The 23,367-nt window shown below is 55.0% G+C and overlaps 2 protein-coding genes across 13 annotated transcripts in view; one reads left to right on the top strand and one right to left on the bottom strand.

Annotated features, from left to right (window-relative positions):
• The window catches only part of MARK2 (microtubule affinity regulating kinase 2), a 97,827-nt gene extending 81,221 nt beyond the window's left edge, over positions 1 to 16,606 (top strand). For 7 of the 12 annotated variants that reach the window (XM_083373987.1, XM_083373976.1, XM_083373985.1 and 4 more), the window contains 7 exons: positions 549 to 727; positions 1,148 to 1,245; positions 4,607 to 4,765; positions 6,544 to 6,795; positions 9,159 to 9,185; positions 13,572 to 13,616; positions 14,310 to 16,606. In XM_083373987.1, coding sequence (XP_083230113.1) covers positions 549 to 727; positions 1,148 to 1,245; positions 4,607 to 4,765; positions 6,544 to 6,795; positions 9,159 to 9,185; positions 13,572 to 13,616; positions 14,310 to 14,667 — 1,118 coding nt within the window. In that variant the 3' untranslated portion in view covers positions 14,668 to 16,606. The remainder of the gene's footprint in view (positions 1 to 548; positions 728 to 1,147; positions 1,246 to 4,606; positions 4,766 to 6,543; positions 6,796 to 9,158; positions 9,186 to 13,571; positions 13,617 to 14,309) is intronic. The other 5 variants (XM_083373977.1, XM_083373982.1, XM_083373978.1 and 2 more) reach the window with 5 other exon arrangements.
• A 1,551-nt stretch (positions 16,607 to 18,157) lies between these two features.
• Positions 18,158 to 23,367, bottom strand: part of RCOR2 (REST corepressor 2) — a gene marked incomplete at both ends in the record, with an annotated part of 6,261 nt that continues 1,051 nt past the window's right edge. Inside the window, 8 exons of the mRNA XM_083373964.1 lie at positions 18,158 to 18,511; positions 18,611 to 18,834; positions 19,134 to 19,191; positions 20,134 to 20,211; positions 21,674 to 21,889; positions 22,101 to 22,170; positions 22,678 to 22,802; positions 22,917 to 22,969. Coding sequence (XP_083230090.1) covers positions 18,158 to 18,511; positions 18,611 to 18,834; positions 19,134 to 19,191; positions 20,134 to 20,211; positions 21,674 to 21,889; positions 22,101 to 22,170; positions 22,678 to 22,802; positions 22,917 to 22,969 — 1,178 coding nt within the window. The remainder of the gene's footprint in view (positions 18,512 to 18,610; positions 18,835 to 19,133; positions 19,192 to 20,133; positions 20,212 to 21,673; positions 21,890 to 22,100; positions 22,171 to 22,677; positions 22,803 to 22,916; positions 22,970 to 23,367) is intronic.

Raw genomic sequence — 23,367 nt, 5'->3', positions numbered from 1 at the left:
CCGCCTTAGGCGTGAAAGGCAGCTGGGTGATTCTGGGCCAATCACCAGGAGACAGGGAGTTCTAGTCCCGCCTTAGGCGTGAAAGGCAGCTGGGTGACTTTGCTCCAGTCCCTGTCTTCCAGCCCATCCCTCCTTGCAGGGTTGTTGTGGTGCAGAAAATAGGAGGCAGTATTTGAGTTGAGTTGACCCAATATATAAGTGTGTGTTTGTGTGTGTGTGTGTTTGTGTACGAACAAACGAAAAGGCAGGGTAAAAAAAAAATATCTTAACAATAACAGTAAGTATACTTTCATTTGCCCATTTTGAGTTTTTCATGTAAGTCCCCTGGAATCTTTTCACTGTGGCCGCCCGAAAAGTCATCATGATTCCAAATTACAGCTGGGTTACAACTTTCGGAGGATCCCGCTCTGTGTGTGTGTGTGTGTGTGTGTGTCCTTGTCCTTTCAGCTCCTAAAGAATTATCCTCGTTCCTCCCTCCTTGCATCTCTGTGACACTTACATGCTTACGTTTATATTTATATCTTATCTTTGTTTCCATCTCCCCGCAGTACCCACCATCCCATCCTCCACGTCTTACTCCAAGAAAACGCAGGCCGCCAACGCCGAGAACAAGAGGCCCGAGGAGGAGAGGGAGGCCGGCCGCAGCAAGACCGGGAGCACCGTCAAAGTGCCCGCCAGCCCCCTGCCCAGCCTGGAGAGGAAAAAAAGCACCCCCATGCCCTCCACGGTCAGTGCCTGGAGGGCGCGGCTTCATGGGGGAGTCAGCCTGCCCACCCTTGAATTCCCTGTGCAGCTAGTCCTCAGCCTACGGTCCTCCTGGGGTCCTGAATTTCTGCCGTAGGACGTGACGGTCGTAACCCTAACCCTAACTCACACATCAGACCAACCTGATTTGACCACCTTTTTTCTGGCAGCTGTCAAAAGCGGTGGTCACCAAGTGAACAACAAAGTGGTCGCAAAGCGAGAAAGTAGTACCTCTTTCTGGATGTGGGGGAGGCAGCCTGCCCTCTTTCTCCCCACCCCACCTCTCCCCGTCCTGCAGAAACATTAAGAAAGCGGTTGCCAGGGTCTCTCTCCCCCCCACCCACCACCACGATTCTTTTGCCCCAGCGCCCCTCCCTCACTTGGCGTTTCTCCTCCTTTGCAGAACAGCGTCCTCTCGACCAGCACAAACCGGAGCCGCAATTCTCCCATGCTGGACCGGACCAGCTTGGGCCAGAATTCCATACAGAACGGCAAAGATAGGTAAGGAGGAAGAGGAGGAGGGAGGGAGGGAGGGAGGGAGCCCCTCACCCCAGAGGTTGGCCCCACCCAGGAACAAAAGTCTTTCTTTAAAGCGGGGTGGGTGGGTGATGGTGGTCTCCAACCTCAGCCACCTTTTTAAGATTGCTTAGGCTTAAGTTCAGGGGTCTTCCAACCGGGCCCTTTGATGACTTGTGGACTTCAACTCCCAGAATTCCTCAGCCAGAAGGAATCCTGGGAGTTGAAGTCCACAAGTTCTTAAAAAGTTGCCAAGGTTGAAGACCCCCCTGGTATAAGGAAAAGGTTCCCTCTAGTCACCCTTGACCCTAGTGCAGGGGTCTTCCAACCGGGCCCTTTTTGATGACTTGTGGACTTCAACTCCGCCTGGCTGAGGAATTCTGGGAGTTGAAGTCCACAAGTCATCAAAGCGCCCGGTTGGAAGACCCCTGGATTAGGCTAATGTCGGGGGGAGGGTGTGTGACTAGGGCCACTTTAACGCGACCTGCGGACTTCCAACGCCCAGAATTCCACGCCGGCTCAGGAATTCTGGGAGTTGAAGTCCGCAGGTCGTAAAGTTTGCAGAATTGCGCCCCCCCTTCCTGGTCTAATGCTGTTAAAAAAATTATTTTTTTTAAATTCTCATTTGAAGTGGTACAGTTTCCTTACACACTCACACACACACACTCCCTCTTGCAACCACTTTTCAAACGAGTTGGATGTAAGCCAACTGTTTAAAAGTCCCAATTCGTGGCCTTGCAAGCCAGCTCTCCCCTCTGCAGAAGGGACACCTCTTGGGTTGCTAAAAAGACCCAGACCTTCCCTCCCGCCCCCCCCCCCCCCTGCGCTTAGCTTCAGAGCATCCATTGATGCTATCCCCTGGACCAGGGGTAGGCAACCTTGGCTCTTTTATGACTCGTGGACTTCAACTCCCAGAATTCCTGAGCCAGCCAGGCTGAGGGGGAAAGGGAGAGGTTTCCAAGCAGGAATTCTGGGAGTTGAAGTCCACAAGTCATGAAGAGGCCATAGTTCCCCCATGCTGGCTCAGGAATTCTGGGAGTTGAAGTCCAGGAGTCATAAAAGAGCCGAGGTTGCCTACCCCTGGCCTATACTCTAAACCAGGGGTCTTCAAACCTGGCCCTTTAATGACTTGTGGACTTTTTTTTTTTTTTTATTCCATTTATATCCCGCCCTTCTCCAAAGACTCAGGGCGGCTTACAAGCTTAGCAGTAGCCTTCATTCTATGTATATGCCTGCTTATTAGGGCTTTCACACACACCCCAAGCAGCATTATTACAAAGTCAGCTTAATTGCCCCCAACAATCTGGGTCCTCATTTTACCTACCTCGGAAGGATGGAAGGCTGAGTCAACCTTCAACTCCCACAATTCCTGAGCCAGCATGGGGGGAACCTATGGCTCTTTTATGACTGGTGGACTTCAACTCCCAGCATTCCTGAGCCAGCCAGGCTGAGGAGAAAAGGAGAGGTTTCCATGCTGAGCCATGCTGGGAGTTGAAGTCCACGACTCATAAGCTTGTAAGCCTCCCTAAGTCTTCGGAGAAGGGCGGGATATAAATGGAATTAAAATAAAATAAAATAAGAATAAAAAGAGCCAAGCTTGCCTACGCCTGCCCTGGACTGATTGGGGGGGCGGGGGGCGGGGAGGATGAGGAAGACCCCTTCCTCTCATCTTCATTTCTTGAGAGAGGGAGGAGAGAACGGAGAGACCTCTTCCTTCTCAACCCAGCATTCCTGGCCAAGAACCCTTTTCTCACGTTCTCAGAACCCCTTTCCTTAGCTAGCAAGGAGCAGGCCTCATCTCTTTGCTTCCTTTCGACGTGCGCGCATTCGCACGCGCAGACTTCCAACGCCTCGTGTCTTTGGACCCAGCCCCCTGGCTCCTTCAGAGCCTCCAAACAAGCCATGCGCCCATCCCTCATCGCCCGCGTTTCTTTCCCCCACCCCCCTACCCCGTCCCCCACCCCTCTGGAGAGCCTCCATTCGCATCCACCTCCTGTTCAGTCGAGGGGGGTGGGGGGGCGTGTGTGTGTGTGTGTGTGTGTGCTTGACTCATATACAAATATACTGGGTTGTGTATTGTATATTTGCTTTCCCCAGAATGCCTGTGGACCTGCTGGTGGCTCTTATCTGTGGCGTGGCAAGGTTGATTGAGGAGGGAGACACACACACACACACACACACACAAAAACACACACACACCCCGTTGCCCTGTTTAGCTGATGAAGCATGGGATAGGTTGAGAAGGAGGGAAGGAAAGAAGGCTGGGAGGAAGACGGCAGAAGGGAAGGGAAGAAAGATGGACGAAGGGAAGGGAAGGGAGACGGCAGAAGGGAAGGGAAGAAAGATGGACGAAGGGAAGGGAAGGGAAGGGAGACGGCAGAAGGGAAGGGAAGAAAGATGGACGAAGGGAAGGGAAGGGAGACGGCAGAAGGGAAGGGAAGAAAGATGGACGAAGGGAAGGGAAGGGAGACGGCAGAAGGGAAGGGAAGAAAGATGGACGAAGGGAAGGGAAGGGAGACGGCAGAAGGGAAGGGAAGAAAGATGGACGAAGGGAAGGGAAGGGAAGGAAAAGGGAAGAAAGGAAGGGGAGGAGAGGAAGATAGAAAGAGGGCAGGGAAGGAGGGGGGGGAATGAGAGAGGCTGCAAAAAAAAAAAAGAGTTAGCCTGGTGTGTTTTTCAACCTCAGCAACTTTATCCGTGCCGTGGCACGCTTGATAGAGGGGAACCCCCCCACCCCACCCAGAACTCCCCCCCCACTACATGCAGGTGGGAACTGAAGTTCACGCGTGTGAAATTGGCCAAGGTTGAGAGACTTTGCCCCTGGGAGACGTTAGCTGGAGGAAAGAAGGAAGACAAGCCTACAAAACGAGGGTCCCTTCCATCTCTTTTTTTTCCCCATTCTTCTGTTTTTAATAAGAATATATAAACGGCTGGGGGCAGTTGGGGGGGGCGCATTGGCCCTGCGTCGTTTGCTGGCCGCTGCAACGGACTTTGACCACCTTCCCCAGAAGAAAACCGAACATAGATCAGCTCAATAAACCTCATATAATCCCGTGAATTATGAGAGATTAAATTGTGGGGGGGTTTCCACCCCCCCCTCTGGGCAAAGGTGCCTTTTGGGGCGGAGGAGCAGTCGGGCGTAGCCCCCAAGACCACCATCTGCAGACAGGAGGCATCATCAGATGGTCTCGGGGGGGGTGGGGGCCCGCTGCAGATATCGCCCACCGGCCCGCTTCACCCCATTTCCCCCCTCCCCCTTTTGTTCCCTTCCCCCCCCCACGCTCTCCTTGGTTTGGACTTCGGCTTCTCCCCGGCTTGATTTTTTTTTTCTCCGCCTCCCCCCCAGCCTAACCACTCCGGGCTCCAGGGCCTCTACCGCCTCCGCTTCCGCCGCCGTGAGCTCCGCGCGCCCGCGACAGCACCAGAAATCCATGTCAGCCTCGGTGCACCCCTCCAAGCCCACGCTGCCCCCCACCGATAATCACTGCGAGGCCCAGCGACCTAGGCAAGTGGGCAGCGGCGTGTGCCTGGAGTCTTCCTCCCTCCCTTCCATGCTCCCTCCCTCCTTCCTTCCTTCCTTCCTTCCTTCCTTCCTTCCTTCCTTCTTTCCTCCCTCCCTCCATCCTCCCTCCTTCCTTCCTCACTCACTCCCTCCCTTTCAGCTTCCTTCCTTTCTCCCTTCCTCCCCTCTCTTTCCTCCCATCACCTCCTTTCCCTCCCTCCCTCCTTCCTTTTTTCCTTCCTTCCTTCCTTCCTCACTCACTGACTCCCTCCCTCCCTCCCTTCTACCTCCCTTCCTTCTTTCCATCCATCCTCCCTCCCTCCTTCCTTCCTCACTCACTCACTCCCTTCCACCCTTCCTCTCCTCTCCTTCCTCCCATCATCTCCCTTCTTTCCCTCCCTCCTTCCTTCCTTCCTCACTCACTCACTCCCTTCTCCCTCCCTCCCTCCCTTCCTTCTTTCCATCCATCTTCCCTCCCTCCTTCCTTCCTCACTCACTCACTCCCTTCCACCCTTCCTCTCCTCTCCTTCCTCCCATCATCTCCCTTCTTTCCCTCCCTCCTTCCTTCCTTCCTCACTCACTCACTCCCTTCTCCCTCCCTCCCTCCCTTCCTTCTTTCCATCCATCCTCCCTCCCTCCTTCCTTCCTCACTCACTCACTCCCTTCCACCCTTCCTCTCCTCTCCTTCCTCCCATCATCTCCCTTCTTTCCCTCCCTCCTTCCTTCCTTCCTCACTCACTCACTCCCTTCTCCCTCCCTCCCTCCCTTCCTTCTTTCCATCCATCTTCCCTCCCTCCTTCCTTCCTCACTCACTCACTCCCTTCCACCCTTCCTCTCCTCTCCTTCCTCCCATCATCTCCCTTCTTTCCCTCCCTCCTTCCTTCCTTCCTCACTCACTCACTCCCTTCTCCCTCCCTCCCTCCCTTCCTTCTTTCCATCCATCTTCCCTCCCTCCTTCCTTCCTCACTCACTCACTCCCTTCCACCTCCCTTTTTTTCCTCCCTCCCTCCCTCCCTTCTTCCTTCCTTCTTTCCATCCATTCTCCCTCCCTCCCTTCCACCTCCCTTCTTTCCCTCCCTCCCTCCCTCCCTTCTTCCCGCCCTCCAGCTCTCTCCAGCTTCCTCTCATCTTGATGGTTCTGCCTCCTGGCCTGGCCCCAGAGCCGTTGACCCTCGCCCAGGGGCTGCCTAGAGGGGATTGGAGCAGAACAACTGAGAGGTTTGGGGGTTCTCTCCTGAAACCCGGAAGGGGGACCCCCCCCAAGACGTAGCCACGTTCTGGGTGCCACGCAACCTCAGGCAGAGTCCGAAGGGACCCAGAGTGGTGCTGAAGACGGGTGGGTTCCCCGTTCTCTTTCGGGGATCTCCCCTCCTTCCTTGGAAGACGGCAGCTGCGGAAGGCAGCCCTGGTTCTTTGGTGCGGCAGCCTTTCCCCGCCTGCTCTGCCGAAGGGGCTGCCTTCCGCGTCTGCCCCGATGCTCGTTCCTCCTCGGGGAAAAACTGGCCCTGGATTCTCATGTCGCCTTAAGCCAGGAATCTCGCTTTGCCAAAATCTCTCCTGAAGCGGTGGGCTTTTCCGAAGGGTGTCGAAGATCCCTCGGCACAAAGTCTGGTAGGGGGCAGCCCGGTTTCAGGGCTGCCTTCCGCCCGTCGGTGCCCTCGGACCCTTTTAAGAGGACGTGGCTTCTCCCCTTCCCCCCCCCCCTTGGCAGGGCGGGGCAGAGGCCTGGAGGGTCCCTCGGCCTGGCCTCCTCTGATGACCTTCCTCTTCCTCCCTCACAGCACGGCCCCCCAGCGGGCTCCGGTGGCCTCCCCCTCCGCCCACAACATCAGCAGCGCCCTCCCCGAGCGCACCAACTTCCCCCGAGGCATCCAGAGTCGCAGCACCTTCCACGCCGGGCAGCTCCGGCCGGTCCGGGACCAGCAGAACCTCTCCTACGGCCTGACGCCCGCCTCGCCTTCCGGCAACAGCCAAGGCCGGAGAGGGGCTTCGGGGAGCCTCTTCAGCAAGTTCACCTCCAAGTTCGTACGCAGGTGAGCCGGAGGAGGGGGGGCACCGAAGTGGGGGGGGAAGGCCCGGTGCATCCTGGGTGGCGTGACTGCATGGAGGGGAGGGCAGGATGGGAGTGAGACAAGGGACAACCCCCCTCCCCCCGTTTCTGTTCCCCTATTCCAGGGTTAGGCAAGCTCGGCTCTTTGATGACTCGTGGACTTCAACTCCCAGAATTCCTGGCTGGCTGAAGCAGGGTTAGGCAAGCTTGGCTCTTTGATGACTCGTGGACTTCAGCTCCCAGAATTCCTGAACCAGCCACGCTGAGGGGAAAGAGAGAGGTTTCCAAGCTGAGCCATGCTGGCTGAGGAATTCTGGGAGTTGAAGTCCACCAGTCATCAAAGAGACCAGGTTGCTTACCCCTGCCCTCTTCGGTGGCTCCGAGGGGTGCATGCTGGCTGATTCTTGTGTGTGTCGGACCCCCGCTGCCCTTCCCTCTCCCCCCTCCCAGAGCCCCCCACCACGATGCCCCAGCACCCACCGCCCATTGTCTGCCATCTGTCCCCACAGTCGAATCACAGTTGCCAAGTGGGGCCAGGAATCCAAGCTGCTGTCAGCTGTTTCCATTTGGGGGTGGGGGGAATGAGCCCACCCAGGTTTCAAATGCTCCCTCCCCCCAGATCTCCAAGGGGTGGGGGCACAACCTCTCCCTGACGAAGGGGGTCTCCTGGAAGGCCAGCCAACCCCCTCCCCGAGTGGGCCTGGGATGCAAGAATAGCCAGGAGATCTCCCCCCACCGCCCACCACCCCAAAACAGGAGATCTTCTTCGGAGGAACTCAGCTGGAGAGCGACAAGCTATCATTCAAGATGGCTGAGCCATAATTGCCACTGCAGAGCCCGGGAGTGGGGTGGGATGGCTCCTGAGAACTGCGGTAAGAATGATGGAGCTGGAAGGGACCTTGGAGGTCTTCTAGTCCAACCCCCCCGCCCCTACTCAGACAGGAGAGCCTATTTATTCCATTTAGACCAGGGGTCTTCAAACGTGGCCCTTTTATGACTCGTGGACTTCAGCTCCCAGAAATTCTGGGAGTTGAAGTCCACAAGCACGGGTCTTCAAACTTGGCCCTTTTATGACTCGTGGACTTCAGCTCCCAGAATTCCTCAGCCAGGCACACGTTTGAAGACCCCTGATTTAGACCAACGGGTGCCCAATGCCTTTGGTTCTTCCGGGGAACTGCAGTTTGGCATGCCCACCGCCCCAAAGCCTGCAGTTCCCTCATCTCAGCCCTGCGGTGAAGTTGTCCGAGTTCCTCGCCCCTCCTTAAATGTGGGGGTGGGGGGTACCCCAGCCATAGCTGCCCACCTGCCACGTTGGCTAAGACAGCCCAGGGTTTCTCAAGCTTGGGCGCTTTGAAGGCGGGTGGACTTCCAACTCCCAGAATTTGCCCCTGCCGCCTCTGGTGGTCCTGATCTCTGCTCTGCCCACTGGGGCATTCTGGGAGTTGAAGTCCACCCATCTCCAAAGCGCCCACGCAGGGTCGCCTAGTCAGTCTCTGCGGAAGGCCCGACATCAGTTGAAACACACAGTCCCAGATCTGACTTTCGTGGGGTTTGGGGGAGTCAGCAAAACCGGCATCCAATCCCAATCCCCACCGCTTTCCACCCCCTCCGGCCTTGCCGGGCAGCGGGTTTGCCAAGCAGGGCGGAGGGCAACCCAGGCTGGCAGGCCCCGATCCTTTTCGAGGGCCCAGCCGGGGCAGCCTAACAAGCCCCAAACCACAACCTCGAGTGGGTGTCTGCGGATGTAAGAGGCTGTTTAGAAAACCTTGCTTCTTTTTCTGCGCAAGGCCCCAAGAGGGAGGGAGGGAGTTTGGGAAGGGGGGGGAGGTCACTCCAGCCCCTCCTGTCTCCAGCCCCCTCCCCCCTTTTTTTCTTTTGCTGTGTGTTTTACCTTCCTTCCTCTCCCCACCCACCCACCCCCAACCCACCCTATCCTTCTGTGGGTCTTTTTACGGGCAGCCTCCAGCCGGAGGGGGCTGTGGGGTGGGAGAGAGGAGGGGGTGACCCCAGCAGGCCTGGGTTCCCCACTCCCTCTCACCTGCCAAGAGGTGACCAGGGCTTTGGGGGGAGCCCCAGACGGTCCCAGTTTGGGGCCAGAGGGAGGCTGTTCATCTTCCTGCTTTGGACGGAAGGAACGAAAAAAAGGGGGAGGGGGGGGGCGGCAGCTTCCCTTTCCCTAAATTCAACCCCCCCTCCCCCTCCAATCTGGGGAGGGAAGATGGGGACGCCGCCGGCCTATTCCGGGACCCACGGCTTGTTCATTTCACACTTTTCACGCTTGCTCATCCACCCACCACCGTGTTTTTTTCCTCCCCCCTCCCCTTTTTTTACCCCCTCCCCTTCTAGAAATCTGTCTTTCAGGTTTGCCAGAAGGTAGGCGTTTCATCACTCTGGAATTTGTTCTTTTTCTTCTTCTTCCTCCTCCTCCTCCTCCTCTTCTCCTTCTTCCTCTTGTGCAACGCTCACCTCCCTCCTTGCCAGCTTCTCGCGCTCTCTCTCTCTCTTTCTTTCTCTCTCTCTCTCCCTCTTCCTCCCCTTCCAACCTGTGGTGGCCAAGGGCAGCTGTGTGTGAACGCAGAGGGCACCCTTAAAGGGACAGTTGAGGTCACATTAGCTCTCGGCCTGCAGGAAGGGAAGCCCACCGGAATGTGGGGAGGGGCTGTTTCCAAGCCGTCCCATCTGGGTCGCCAAAACGTTGGTCTCGGCCTGGGATTGAGAAAACAAGGCTGTCTCTTTAAAGGTGACCTCCATCTTTGTGGTTTGCCTTGGCTGGGCCTCTGCTCTTTCTAACCAGAATCTCTCCCCCCCACACACACCCCCACTCCTTTCCCACTCCAGTCCTCCTTCCCCCCCCCCCCCCCGCATGGTGGCTGTTAGGAGGAGCTGGGCTCTCCCTCTGCTCTCAGGCTGGATGCTGCCTGGAAGGTGCAGGGGCAGCTTGAGGGAGGTGGCGAACGGGGAACTGCATGGCCCTCCTCGGGGATGAAAATCGAGGCCCGGGCGGGGTGAGTGGGTTGCACCCACATGGGAAGATGCTAGCCGTGGGGCAGGTTTGCAGTGAAAGGGAGGGAAAAAGAACAAGGAGATCAGAAAAGATAAATGTGTGAGAGCCAGTTTAGCCTAGTAGTGGTTAAGGAATCAAGCAATTGTGAGTTGTAGTTCATGCCTGAGACATGAAGAACCAGCCAGGTGACTTTGGGCCAGTCTCTTTCTCTCTCCCTCTCCTTCTCTTTTCTCTTTCTCTCTCTCTCTCCCTCCTTCTCTGTCTCCTTTTCTCTTTCTCTCTCCCTCTCCCTCCCTGTCTTTCCCCCTCCCTCTCTCTCTGTCTCCCTCTCCCTCTCTCCTTTTCTCTTTCTCTCTCCCTTTCCCTCTGTCTCTCCCTCACACTCCCTGTCTCTCCCTCTTTCCCTCCCTCTCTCCTTTTCTCTTTCTCTCCCTCCCTCTCTCCCTCTCCTTTTTTCTCTTTCTCTCTCTCTCCCTCACCTTCCCTCCCTCTCTCTCTGTCTCCCTCTCTCCTCTTCTCTTTCTCCCTCTCCCTCTCCCTCTTTTCTCTTTCTCTCTCCCTTTCCCTCCCTGTCTTTCCCCCTCCCTCTCTCTCTGTCTCCCTCTCCCTCTCTCCTTTTCTCTTTCTCTCTCCCTCCCTCTCTCCCTCTCCTTCTCTTTTCTCTTTCTCTCTCTCCCTCACCCTCCCTCCCTCTCTCTCTCCCTCTCTTCTTTTCTCTTTCTCCCTCCCTCTCTCCCTCTTTTCTCTTTCTCTCTCTCTCTCCCTCCCTGTCTCTCCCTCACCCTCCCTCTCTCTCTCTCCCTCTGTCTCTCCCTCACCCTCCCTGTCTCTCCCTCCCTCCCTCTCTCTGTCTCCCTCTCCCTCTCTCCTTTTCTCTTTTTCCCTCTCCCTCTCTCCCTCTGTCTCTCCGTCCTTCTCTCCCTCTCCCTCCCTCCCTCCTCTCTCTCTGCCCAAGCCACCTCACAGGGTTGTTGTTGTGAGGAAGGTAAGAGGAGGAAGGATTAGGTATGTTCACCATCTCGAGTAAACAGTCATAAAGCTGAGATTAAAAACAGAGAAATCTGGGGAAAACTTGTTTTGGGCTCTCTAGTAGGGTTAGGCTTACGGCCACAATTGAGCCCAAAATTTCTGTTGCTAAGTGAGACCTTTGTTAAGTGAGCCCCATTTTACGGCCTCAACGTGCCCCTGTTGTTAAGCGAATAAATTACAGTGGCTAAATTAGTAAGCCGGTTGTTAAGTGAATCTGGCTTCCCCTTTCGACTTTGCTTGTCCGAAGGTCACAACAGGGGGTCAGCTGACCCTCCCCCCCCACCCTCCCCAGGACGCTGCGACCGTCATAAATACGAGTCAGTTGCCAGGCGTTTGAATTTTGATCACCTGACCGTGGGGGATGCTGCAACGGTCGTTTTAAGTGCGAACAAACGCTCCTAAGTCACTTTTCCCAGTGCCGTTGTGACTTTGGGCGGTCACTAAACGAGCTGTTGTAAGTCGAGGACTGCCTGTGCCGTGTGCCGTACATTAACTAGGTCTCCTGCTGTAGTTTCCGTCGGTTTCCTCTCCCAAACACGGAGGAAATTATGCCGTCCGTTTTTCAGCCGTTACGAGCAACAAGAAAAAAATAAAATAAAATTGCCTGGTTTATTCAACCTTCAGCATCCGGGTCGACCTGTAAAATTGACACAGAGACATTATTCTCTTGGGGGCAGATCTGGGGCAGAAGAGAGAGGGTGTATGTGCGAATGCATCTGTGTATTCCCCCCCCAAAAAAAGGGGTGGGTGGGTTTACAAGATAGCCCTCCTCAACCTGCCTCTCTCTGCTGAGAGAAACTGGCTGGCTGTGAGAGGACTTAAATCATGAATTGTCCTGGCAGATAAAGAGTCTCAAAGCTATGAGCAACTGCAAAAAGCACTCTTGCGTTGTCTCGCTGTATCTTTTGCAGAGGGTGTGTAATGCTTGCACATCAGAGTGCCTCCTGAAAGCGATTTGTAGGGCAGGGGTCTTCCAACTTGGCCCTTGGATGACTGGTGGACTTCAACTCCCTGTATCTTTTGCACAGGGTGTGTAAGGCTTGCACATCAGAGTGCCTCCTGAAAGCGATTTGTAGGGCAGGGGTCTTCCAACTTGGCCCTTGGATGACTGGTGGACTTCAACTCCCAGAAGGCCTCAGCCAGGCACGGCGTGCCTGGCTGAGGCCTTCTGGGAGTTGAAGTCCACCAGTCATCCAAGGGCCAAGTTGGAAGACCCCCTGGATGTAGGGGGAAGGGACACATTTTCAAGGCGGATGAGGAGAAGAGTTAGGAGCATATAGCCGGCCAGAAGTGGGTCACGGTTGTCCCCCCAAAAAAGGTGCTTTTTCCAAAAGGCAACTGGATTTTCTTGATTTCCCCCCCCCCCAGAAGTTGTTTCGCTTCTCATCCAAGAAGCTTCTTCGCTTCTTGGATGAGAAGTGAATTGTTTTCAAGGAAAAGAAAAAGGAAGGAAGGAAGGAAGGAAGGAAAATGGAAAGAAGGAAGAGAGGGAGGGAGGGAGGGAGGAAAAAGGAAGGAAACGAGAAGAAAGAAATGGAAAGAAGAAAGGGAGGGAGGGGGGAAGGAAAGAAGGAAAAAGGAAGGAAATGAGAAGAAAGAAAAGGAAGAGAGAGGGAGGGAGGAAGGAAAGAAGGAAAAAGGAAGGAAATGAGAAGAAAGAAAAGGAAAGAAGGAAGAGAGAGAGGGAGGGAGGAAGGAAAGAAGGAAAAAGGAAGGAAACGAGAAGAAAGAAAAGGAAAGAAGGAAGAGAGAGAGGGAGGGAGGAAGGAAGGAAGGAAAAAGGAAGGAAACGAGAAGAAAGAAAAGGAAAGAGGAAGGAAGGAAGGAAGGAAGTCCAGTTGCCTTTGGGACAACCATGATCTGGATGATGGAGAATGTCCGCAGATGGGCTCTGTGTGTGTGTGTGTGTGTGTGTGTGTGTGTGTGTGTGTGTCACAAAAGGGCTTCTAAAACACCAGCCTTCCAATCAGGCTACTTTGAGGGCACATTTGGATGGTGTAACTGTTTTGTTTTGGTGAACAGCCTAATAATTCCAAAACATCCCATCTCTGCAAAGCAGCCGGTCCTCAAACTTTTCCCAGCACACACGCCTGGCCTCCGAGGCACGGCTGGGTCCCAGGGGAGCGTTGCCCAGAGCTGGCAGGATTAGAACCCAAAACGAAAAGAGATGAATGTGGTAGCTTCCCAGAAATGCTGTTGTTTCCCTGTTCTGTCCTGCCCAGAAGAGAGACAATTCAGCAGCCCCCTTCCTAGCCCGGGCAGATCTTCTCTTGAAGGAGGGGTTGGAGGGGTTATTCTCTGGGCTCTTTGGAAAGCCCACCCAGTGGGGTTCGTGGCAGACCTAGGAGTGCCCTCCTTCCGCGGCTCAGCCTGTTCCCCTGCTCCACGTAGCTCCATCTCCTCCTCTTCCTTCCTTGCTTGTCCGTGGCTTCTGTTCTCGGGGAGGGATTAGAGAAACGGTGCTTGCGCCCAGCCAAACGAAGAACCCCAGGCTGATTGCGTAACTTCCCCCTTGGCTGATCCCAGCATGCCGAACAAGAACTGAGAGGGGGTTGCCTGCTCTGCCTGGGGCCCCGCCACCCCTTAGCCCTCCCCTCTTCCACCTTCCAGTGCCCCCCTCCCCATGGCTTGGGGGGGAAAAAGAAAACAAAAAAAACCCGGGGGGGGGGGGCAGGAAGGGCTACCTGGAGGGTGCTGATGGCTTGTCTCCTGCTCTGTTTTTTGAGGAACCTGCATGAGCCCGAAAACAAAGACCGCGTGGAGACGCTCAGGTGAGACTCAGCCAGGGCAGGGAGGGGCTTCCCACCCGCCGTCCCCTCGGTCTGTTTCTCCAGCAGGGCCAGGCTGCTCCTTGGCACCTACCTCCATCTTCTTCGTTTCCCTGACCTCTTTCTTTCTCTTCCTCCTCCTCCTCCTCCCCGCAAACCCCACTCCCTTCTAGCACTGATGATGTTACCTAGTTGGGTCATGAAACGTCTGCAAGAAAACAATCCAGCTCAGAGAGCAACAAGGACCCCACCCTCCTCCTCCTCCTCCTCCTCCTCCCCGCAAACCCTCCTCCCTTCTAGCACTGATGATGTTACCTAGTTGGGTAATGAGATGTCTGCAAGAAAACAATCCAGGTCAGAGAGCACCAAGGACCCCACAGTTCCTCCTCCTCCTCCTCCCCGCAAACCCCACTCCCTTCTAGCACTGATGATGTTGCCTAGTTGGGTCATGAAATGTCTGCAAGAAAACAACCAGCCTCAGACAGTACCAAGCACCCCACAGTTCCTCCTCCTCCTCCTCCATCTCTCTCTCTCTTTCCATCCTCCCCCACCCTCCAGCTCTTCTGGGTCACGGATCAGGCTGAGCAGCACAGCGGGTGCCAGCCGGAGGGTTGGGTGGGGGAGGGGTGGGCCCGCCTCCTCCTCCTCCCTCCTCACCCTTTCCCTTTCTCCTCCCCCTCCCCCCCACCCCGGCAGGCCTCACATGATGGGCGGCAGCGGGGAGAAAGACCGGGACGAGAACCGGGAGGCCAAGCCGCGGTCGCTGCGCTTCACCTGGAGCATGAAGACCACCAGCTCCATGGATCCCAACGAGATGATGAAGGAGATCCGGAAGGTGCTGGATGCGAACAGTTGCCAGTGCGAGTTGCAGGAGAAATACATGCTCCTGTGCATGCACGGGGCGCCCGGCCACGAGGCCTTCGTGCAGTGGGAGATGGAAGTTTGCAAACTGCCCCGCCTCTCGCTCAACGGCGTCCGCTTCAAGCGGATATCGGGCACTTCCATGGCCTTCAAGAACATTGCCTCCAAAATCGCCAACGAACTCAAGCTTTAACGGCCACCCCGGGAGAGGGGGGGGGCGCCGCGCCTGTCCTGCACACGCAACGGAGAGGGGGGGGTGGGTGTTCAGGAGGAAGAGAGCCGCAACTTCACTTTGGGAGGGGCCCGGGTGCCGGGCCATGCAGGCGGGCGGGGTGGGTGGGTGGGCAGGGCACGGAGGGGGGGGGGAAGGGGGGGTATCCCCGCCGCCTCTTCATCTCTTCCCCCTCCCTCCCTCCTCCCCCCCCCCCGCTGATGGATCTCCATGGAGACCGGGTGCCTGGGATTGTGGTTGGCAGCCACCTAGCTGGTCTCCGTGGCAACAGTAACGGGAGGGTACCAAGGGCTGTCGGATGAGGAAGCATCCCTTTTGGTCTCCGTGGCGACCGTGGTACTTTTTCTTCTTCTTTTTTTTTTTTTCCCCTCCCTTCCTTGTAAATGAGACAGGGTTTGCCGTTTTACCAAACTGCAACAGAAAAGCAGGGAGCCAGGAGCGGGGGTGTCCTTTCCCACAAGGGAGGGGGGGGGAAACGGACCCTGGGTCAGCGGAGGAGACCACAGCTGGCAGGAGGCTGTGTGGGGGAGGGGCAGCAGCTGGCCCTTTCCTGGGGGAGGGGGGAAAGGAGAGCCGTGGGTCTCGCTGGCCATTGACGATAGAAGCCAAGTGCCTCTTCTGCGCTCCTGCCGAGGGGCTGCCTCTGAGGTGACCCCTCTGCCTGGTCCTTGCGGAAGACCCCCCCCCTCACACATACACACACACACACACACACACACACCCCAAACAAAGAGCCCCAGTTCTTCCAAGGGTTTTGGTTTTTTTTGCTCTCCCCATGCAACCTTCTTCCTTGCTAATTGGGGAGCTGCAGGGAGGCAGAGTTGGGGGGCCGTTGAGGTCGCCCAGCAACCTGAAAACCATCACAACTTTGGTATCCCCCCCCCTTTTTATACAGACATGGCATTAAGAGATTAAGAGGCCCACTCTCCGGGCTGGTCAGACACACACACACACACACACACACCGGTCTAAAGGAGTCCGTTTCCCGATCTTGAATGCTGCGCAACCCCAGGCTGGTTTTTTTTAGTCTCCCCTTCCCAGCACGTGATTTCCGTGGGCCCAAATATATTTTTTTGGGGGGGGCGCAGAGGCTGGCTGCGAAACAGGCCTTTCTGGTGGGGGGGTACAGCCAAAGGGGTTTTCACACCCCCTCCTCGCTCTTCTCCGCTGATCCTCAACAAAAAGCCTTTTGGATGTTCAGGATGGGTTGGAAGAATTGGGGGTGGGCCCGCTTCTTTTTAAACCAACCCCCCCCCCGCCCGGTCACAGGTACGCTGCCCCTGGCTTTCTGGAGAGCTCGGGTCGGTTTCTGCTGAAAAAAAAGTGTGGGTGGGGAGGGGGGGACCCGTGGCTCCTGTTTTCTCCCCCTTCCCCCCCCCCATTTTTATTTCCCTTTCCAAAGCACAAGAGCAAAAAAAAAAAAAGACGAGATTTGGGCCCCGGTTGCAGTCCCTCGCCTTCTTCAGCCTCGCTCTCTGGCTATCTTTCGTTGTCACATTAACCCCCCCCCCTCTCTTGAGAATGTATTTTTGGTCCTGGGGAGGGGGCTGTGCAGTCCCTTCCCCTTCTCTGACACACACACACACACACACACACACGTACACGCCTGGTTTGTATATAACTGTACTGATACCTCGGTTTTTTGTGAGTGGTTATAATTTTTTTTTGGTTTAATTTCTCATCACAACATTGCCTTTTTTAAAAAAAGAAATAAAATCATGTCCTTTTGGGGAGGGGGGGTCACCTCCCCTCTCCCCTCCTTCCCCTCCCCTCTCTCTCTCTCTCTCTCTCTCTCTCTCTCTCTCTCTCTCTCTCTCTCTCTCTCTCTCTCTCTCTCTCTTAAGGAAGCTGCCGTTTGATGTAGTTTTACAGGTTCTAGATTAAAACTTTCCAGAAAGCATCTACTTAGCGTCGGATTCCTGTTTTTGGCTCCACGTTTGCTCCCATTCCAGACATAAGGGACGGAAGCTGGGCACCCGCCCCTCCCTCCCCCCCCAGGACTTGGGACCAGTAGCCTTTCATGTGGGGGGGGGGGCAGAAGCCACCACTCCTTTCTGCAAAACCCGAGTTAAACCTGTGGCATCTCTGGGAGACTGGCTGGTTTCTTATTAAAGCCAAAGAAATAAAAAGCATGTGCTCCAAGCCTGTTTTTCCAAAATGATGGGGGCGGGCGGGGGGGGGGGTAGGTGGGGGGTTTCTTCCTTGGAAAATGTCCCAAGCAGGGATGGGGTTGGGGGTGTGTGTCTGTATTTAATAATAATAATAATAAATAATAATAATAATAATTTGGAAGGGACCTTGGAGGTCATCTAGTCCAACCCCCTGCTCAGGCAGGAAACCTTATACCATTTCAGGCAAATGGCTGTCCAGTCTCTTCTTAAAAACCTCCAGTGTTGGAGCATTCACCGCTTCTGGAGGCAGGTTGTTCCACTGGTTAATTGTTCTAACTGTCAGGAAGTTTCTCCTTAGTTCCAGGTTGCTTCTCTCCTTGACTAGTTTCCATCCGTTGCTTCTTGTCCTACCCTCAGGTGCTTTGGAGAAGAGCTTGACTCCCTCTTCTTTGGGGCTGCCCCTGAGATATTGGAAGACTGCTGTCATGTCACCCCTCACTCTTCTCTTCGTTAAACTACACATAGAGCGTCCCTTGGTCCCTCTTCCATTCAAGCACCATCCCGAAGCTTGTACCAAAATATCTTTATTGAAAATGCTGCACGAACTCTAAAAAGACGCCAAAGGCTGAGCTGCCGGCAAAAGGGGGGGGGAGGTCCTCAGAAAATGGGGAGGGGGGAGAAATGTAAATGGTCCTGTTCTTCCCCTTAAGGTGACCCACAGCTGGCCTCGGATGTCCGCGCGCACTGCTTCAAGGAGGAGAACGATGAGTAAGTACACAGCAGCTGCGTCTTCAAACCTCCTCTTCCTCGTCCTTGTGGAAATTCTAAGTCCTCGGTTCTTCGGAATAGGGACTTATGGAGCGGTCAGCCTCTTCCCCCCCTCCCCAAATTTGGACAGACACCCCCCCCCACCGCCACCGTCTTTCTCCCTCCCCCCTCAATTCATCATCCTGGTCCCCCTTCTTTTCACCCGAGCAGTGGAAAACGTACTCGAAAGTCCAGTCCTATTCCAAGCTACATCTTTTCTCTACTATTTTCTCATCAACCCGCCAAAAAAAAAAAACCCCGCCCCAATTCCAGCATCTCACACCCCCCCACCCCCCCATCATCCAAGGCTGTCAGCTTTCCAAACGCTACTTGAGCCATCTGAGCCATCGGGAAGATGGAGGGGAGGGCAGGAGCGGGAAGGCAAAATCCCCCCCCCATTCTTCCTGCCCACCCCCCTTTTTTCCCTTCCCCGCTGCCTCCGACCCACACCGCTGGGCTGGCGCTTGACGGGCTGGTACCGTTCCCAGCCGAACCCCACCTAACCGAGGCCGGGGCAGAGGGGGTTCCCCCCTTCAAAGGGACCCCAAGGAGGGCAGAGGGGGCGGGTCTCCCGTCCCACTGAGCAGCGATGGGGGGTGCTGGCCCCCCCGCGGCAGGGCCTGCCGGGACCCCACCGGCCGGATGAGCGGGGGCGGCAGCTGGCTGACGGAAAGCCTGGGCTGGAGGAAGCGCCCTTGCTGCAGGGGGGGCGGCTGGCGGTGCAGCATGGGTGCCGTGGGCAGGGTGGGCCTGAGCAAGGGGGGAGGCTGGGAGAGCGCCACGGGGGGAGGACGGGGGGAGGCGGGCAGTGGGGGAAGCGCGGGGGGAGGCTGTGTCGGCTGGGCGGGGGGCGGCTGCGCCTTACGCGATACAGCCGTGATCTGGACCTGCAAGGAACAAAGGGGAGAAAAATCAGCACCCTGCCGTCTCCCCCTCCCCTTCCCCCCCAAATCGCACCCGGCACCCCGACGCCGCCTTCCCCTCACCTCGTCCTCTTCCTCGCTGCCGCTCTTCTGCTCCTGGGGGGGCGAGCTGCCTTGGGGGGGTGCCGGAGCCGCCAGGCCCTCCTGTTCGGCCTCCCACTCCTGCAGCACCTCCTCCAGGTTGAAGCGCCGGCGGTAGCTGACGAAGAAGGTCTTCACCTGCGCCACCGTCTTGTTACTGATCACCTCGGCGATGGCCTGGAAGTCCTTGCCGTATTTCCGGATGGCTGCCTCGGGAGCGCGCGGGAGAGGGAAAAGCCACGGTTGGAAACGGGGCGCCCTGCCCGGCACCACGGGGGCACCACCGCCACCACCCCGGCCAGCAGAGCGTGGCTTCCCGTCTCTGGTGTCGAAAAGGGGCAGCGTCCGCACATCGAAAGCCGGGACAAAGGCGCCCTGGTGCCACCCCCGGGAGAAAATAAGTGGTGCTTGTTTCTCCTACTGGGGGTGGGGGGGTCCCCCATCCGTTCCACATGGTGGCATGGTAACCCCCTGCTCTTCTCCCGAGCCCAGTCGGAAAACTCACCCTGCACCGCCAGCAGCTGCTCATCAGTGGTCCAGCGGGAATTAAACTTGATGTTAGTCTACAAAATTACAGGTTGGAGTTGAATCTTAAGGGCACCCCTTTTTGACCCTCTTTGCTCTCCCCCACCACCACCAAGCACTTTGGAGCCCTGAAACCAGGGCTGCCCCCCCCTCCCCGAAATCCTTCAACGCCTGCTCCTCTCTCCGACAGTTGGCACGGATTCAGTTACACAAACGGTAGCGAAGGAATGGAGTTTCTGTAGGCTCTCAATGTCTTTTTTTTCCCCTTCTCTGTAACCAAGCTTTTATTATTTTTATAAGTAACTGAAGATGGTGAACGGGTCTAATACTCCCCCTTACTACGTTTCCCCACAACAACCTTGCAGAGTGGGTTGGGTTGAGAGAGAGAGAGAGAGAAATTGGGCCAAAGTCACCCAGACAGCTTGCATGGCTAAGGCGGGACTAGAACTCACCGTCTCCTGGTGATTGGCCCTAAGTCACCCAGCCATCTTACGTGGCTAAGGCAGGACTAGAACTCACCGTCTCCTGGTGATTGGCCCTAAGTCACCCAGCCATCTTACGTGGCTAAGGCAGGACTAGAACTCACCGTCTCCTGGTGATTGGCCCTAAGTCACCCAGCCATCTTACGTGGCTAAGGCAGGACTAGAACTCACCGTCTCCTGGTGATTGGCCCTAAGTCACCCAGCCATCTTACGTGGCTAAGGCAGGACTAGAACTCACCGTCTCCTGGTGATTGGGCCAAAGTCACCCGACCGGATTTCACACCTAAGGCGGGACTAGAACTCACCTTCTCCTAGTTTCCAGCCTGGAGCCTTAACCAGGCAAGACCAAAATGGCTCTCTTAAATAAATTAAACTAACATTTCGCCTGTCCCCGCTCCTCCTATTTTGGGGAGCACAAAGGTGGGTCTCCCTCCTCTCGTCCTTGCCCTGTTCTTCCCTTCCTGGGGTCCAAGCGGGAGCGCACAGGTGAGCACTCACCTCGGGGGGGCGCAGTTTGTGTATCCCTTCGCCGAGCGCCTGCTTCATGCTGCTGTTGATCTGTTTGATGCTCTGCACCTAGCAGGGAAAGGATGGGGAGTCTCAGTACGGGGTTTCCAAGTTTGGGGGGGGAGGCAAAAAAAGGGCTCAGCAGCAGCACCCCAGGAGCTTAAAAGGACGGAGGAGGAGACAAAAGGGGACCTGGTAACCGAACTATAGACCTGAAAATTAAAGAGAAGTCCTCAACTTCCGGCAAACAAAGCTTGGGAAATTTGTCATTAAAAGCCTCCGGGATCCGATCTTTGCGGCCGCCTTTGGCCGCAGTTACTAAGCAAATCGCTAACTGTCATTATTGTCAAGTGAGACGTGTTGACTGGCAGCTTTTCCCACTGTCCTGAAGGCAGGACAAGAAGCAAGGGATGGGAAACTGAAATCAAGGGGAGAAACTGGATTAAACTTTCCTCACAGAAGTGTAGACCAAGATGCTGGATGGAATCAGAATAACAGAATCTTCACCAGAGCATAACAGAATCTCCCACAGACCAGCTGTAGATATGGAGGAGCAATTTAAATTCCAGTTGTCAATCATTTGCACACCTCCAGGTGTGGTGGGCTACACTCAAGAGGCAACCTAAGGCAGGGGTAGGCAACCTCGGCTCTTTGATGACTCATGGACTTCAACTCCCAGAATTCCTGAGTCAGCTATGCTGACTCAGGAATTCTGGGAGTTGAAGTCCATGAGTCATCAAAGAGCCGAGGTTGCCTACCCCTGACCTAAGGAAAGGTGAGATGCCAGAAACTTTGAAGGGGTGCTTCTACTCAAGAGGTCCCCACTTCATCCAGCTGTACTGGGCAATTTTTGCTCACTCTCCCAATTTCACTTTTGGAGTGAAGGAAGAGTAACAGAATTAAGGAGGAATTAATTCCCTGACAGTCAGAACAATTAACCAGTGGAACAACTTGCCACCAGAAGTTCTGGGCGCTCCATCCCCTGGAGGTTTCCAAAAAGAGACTGGACATTCATTTGTCCGGAATAGTATAGGCCAGGGGTCTTCAAACTTGGCCCTTTTATGACTTGTGGACTTCAACTCCCAGAATTCCTCAGCCAGGCACTCTGGTTGAGGAATTCTGGGAGTTGAAGTCCACAAGTCATAAAAGGGCCAAGTTTGAAGACCCCTGGTATAGGGGTCTCCTGCCTGAGCAGGGGGTTGGACTAGAAGGCCTCCAAGGCTCCCGTCCAATTCTCGATCCCATTCCAAACCCTACTTCTTAAGCAAATGGAAAGAAGCCAACGATGAAACGCGGCTTTTACGCTCTGCCGCCGTGACTTTAGCACTCCCCGGCTGCCGAAAAGGCCTTTCAAATTCAGGACCAGGTTCAAGTGGAAAAATAAATAAATAAATAAATAAATAAATGATAATAATAATAATAGTAATAATAATAATAATAATAATAATAATAATAATAATAATAATAATAATAATAATAATAATAATAATAGAAAATTAATAAAAGATTTTGGATGAGACCTTTTTTTTACCTGGCGTTTTAGCGAAACCAGCTGGGAATCCAGATGGCGCAAGGTGAGCACAGCCATGTCAGGACTGGCGGAGAGGCCCGTGATTCCTTCCTGGCTCAGGTACATGCCCTTCGGAGGGCGCCGGCGCACGCGGAGAGGGTGGTGCCGATACTGGGGCAGTTGGACCTCCTTTTTCATTGGCCCAGGTTTGCTGCTGGGGGGCTTCGGATAACTCGGCTGTGGGGAAAGAGAGAAAGGCGAGGGATGAAATCTGGGGCGGGGGGGGAGAAACCCTCAAAGCGATCCTGCTTCAAAGTACCGTATTTCTGGGGGTTTTCAAGAAGAGAGTGGACAACCGTTTGTCCGAAATGAAATAGGCCTTCTTGCTTGAGCAGGGGGGGGTTGGACTGGATGACCTCGAAGGTCCCTTCCGGCTCTCATTCCTTACCTCCTTCTTGGGATCCATGGCATCAAATTCCCCTTCGCTGACCTGGCGAGTCTCTTCCAGTTCATCACTGCTGTGTGTAAAAAAAAAAAAAGGGGGGGGGCAACTTGAGTGAGGTCTTCTCCAACCACCCCCAGACCTGCCTATCCTACAAATGATTTTAGATGTTTCCATCTACTCCGGAGGTCTTCCGACTTGGCCCTTTCCTTTGATGGCTTGTGGACTTCAACTCCCAGAATTCCTCAGCCTGGCTGAGGAATTCTGGGAGTTGAAGTCCACAAGTCATCAAAGGGCCTAGTTGGAAGACCCCCTGATTCACTCTGTGGATTATCCTACTTCCTTCCCCAGTTCCCAGAAACAACTTCCCACAAAAACCATCTGTGTGGTTTGCCTCTTCTTTCTACATCTGTGTGTGTGTACACACACACAAACACATGGACAAAGAGCTGCATTTGGCCTCAAACTTATGTTGAGGAGGCCTTTTCGGCGGTAGCAGAATCTGCTGCAAAGTTGTCTCCATCACTCCAAAACCAACGCCTTCCTTTGCCTCCTGGCAGACTGGATCTGTTTACTGGATCACCTGTCATCCTTCTCCTTCCGGCTCAGCAACTTGCGGGCTTGCCGGTCCATCACACTTGTCCGACTTCTCGTCTTTTTCCACGAGTAGTAATATTTCACCAAGCTGGGGATTAACTTGTCAGGAAGCTACGTTGAGTTGGAGGGAGGGAGGAGGGAGAAAGAGAGAGAAACGTTGGCGGTCCAGAAATCCAGCATCGGCGCTTTTGTATAAACGGATCAACCCTGAGCATCAAGGCTGACTTGGATCGACAGTTTTGTGCCGGCCTTGTTGCACCCACACGACACCATTAAAACTGGGCCGGTGAAAGACCCGGCACCCTTTACACCGAGGTCAAAACTGGCTCAAGGGGAGCTTGATGTGACTTGTGGCGTCCTTGGTGCTCTCCCAGCTGGGTGGTTCTCCTGCAGGCGTTTCGTTACTCAAACCGGTTTAATATCATCGGTGCTAAAAGTCAAGTCTCTTTTTAGCTCTCATGATGTTCCCATTGGGTCATGAAACGTCGAGAAAAGAAAAAAAAAACCGTCGAGTTCGCAGAGCACCAAGGACCCCACAGCTGCGATGTTTCCCTCCGGTGTGCAAAGCCAGCTTGATTCAAAAAGATGGAGGTGGGGGTTTTTTTGGCTAGAAATTGGAAAAGCTAATACCTCTCTTGCTTAGAAACGGAGGCTAGTCAAGGATGCCAGAAGCCCT

This window comes from Vipera ursinii, assembly GCF_947247035.1.
Source record: "Vipera ursinii genome assembly, chromosome: 15".
Taxonomy (NCBI): Eukaryota; Metazoa; Chordata; class Lepidosauria; order Squamata; family Viperidae; genus Vipera; species Vipera ursinii.
Note: the sequence above shows the minus strand (reverse complement) of the source record. Positions and strands in the feature narration are given on the sequence as shown.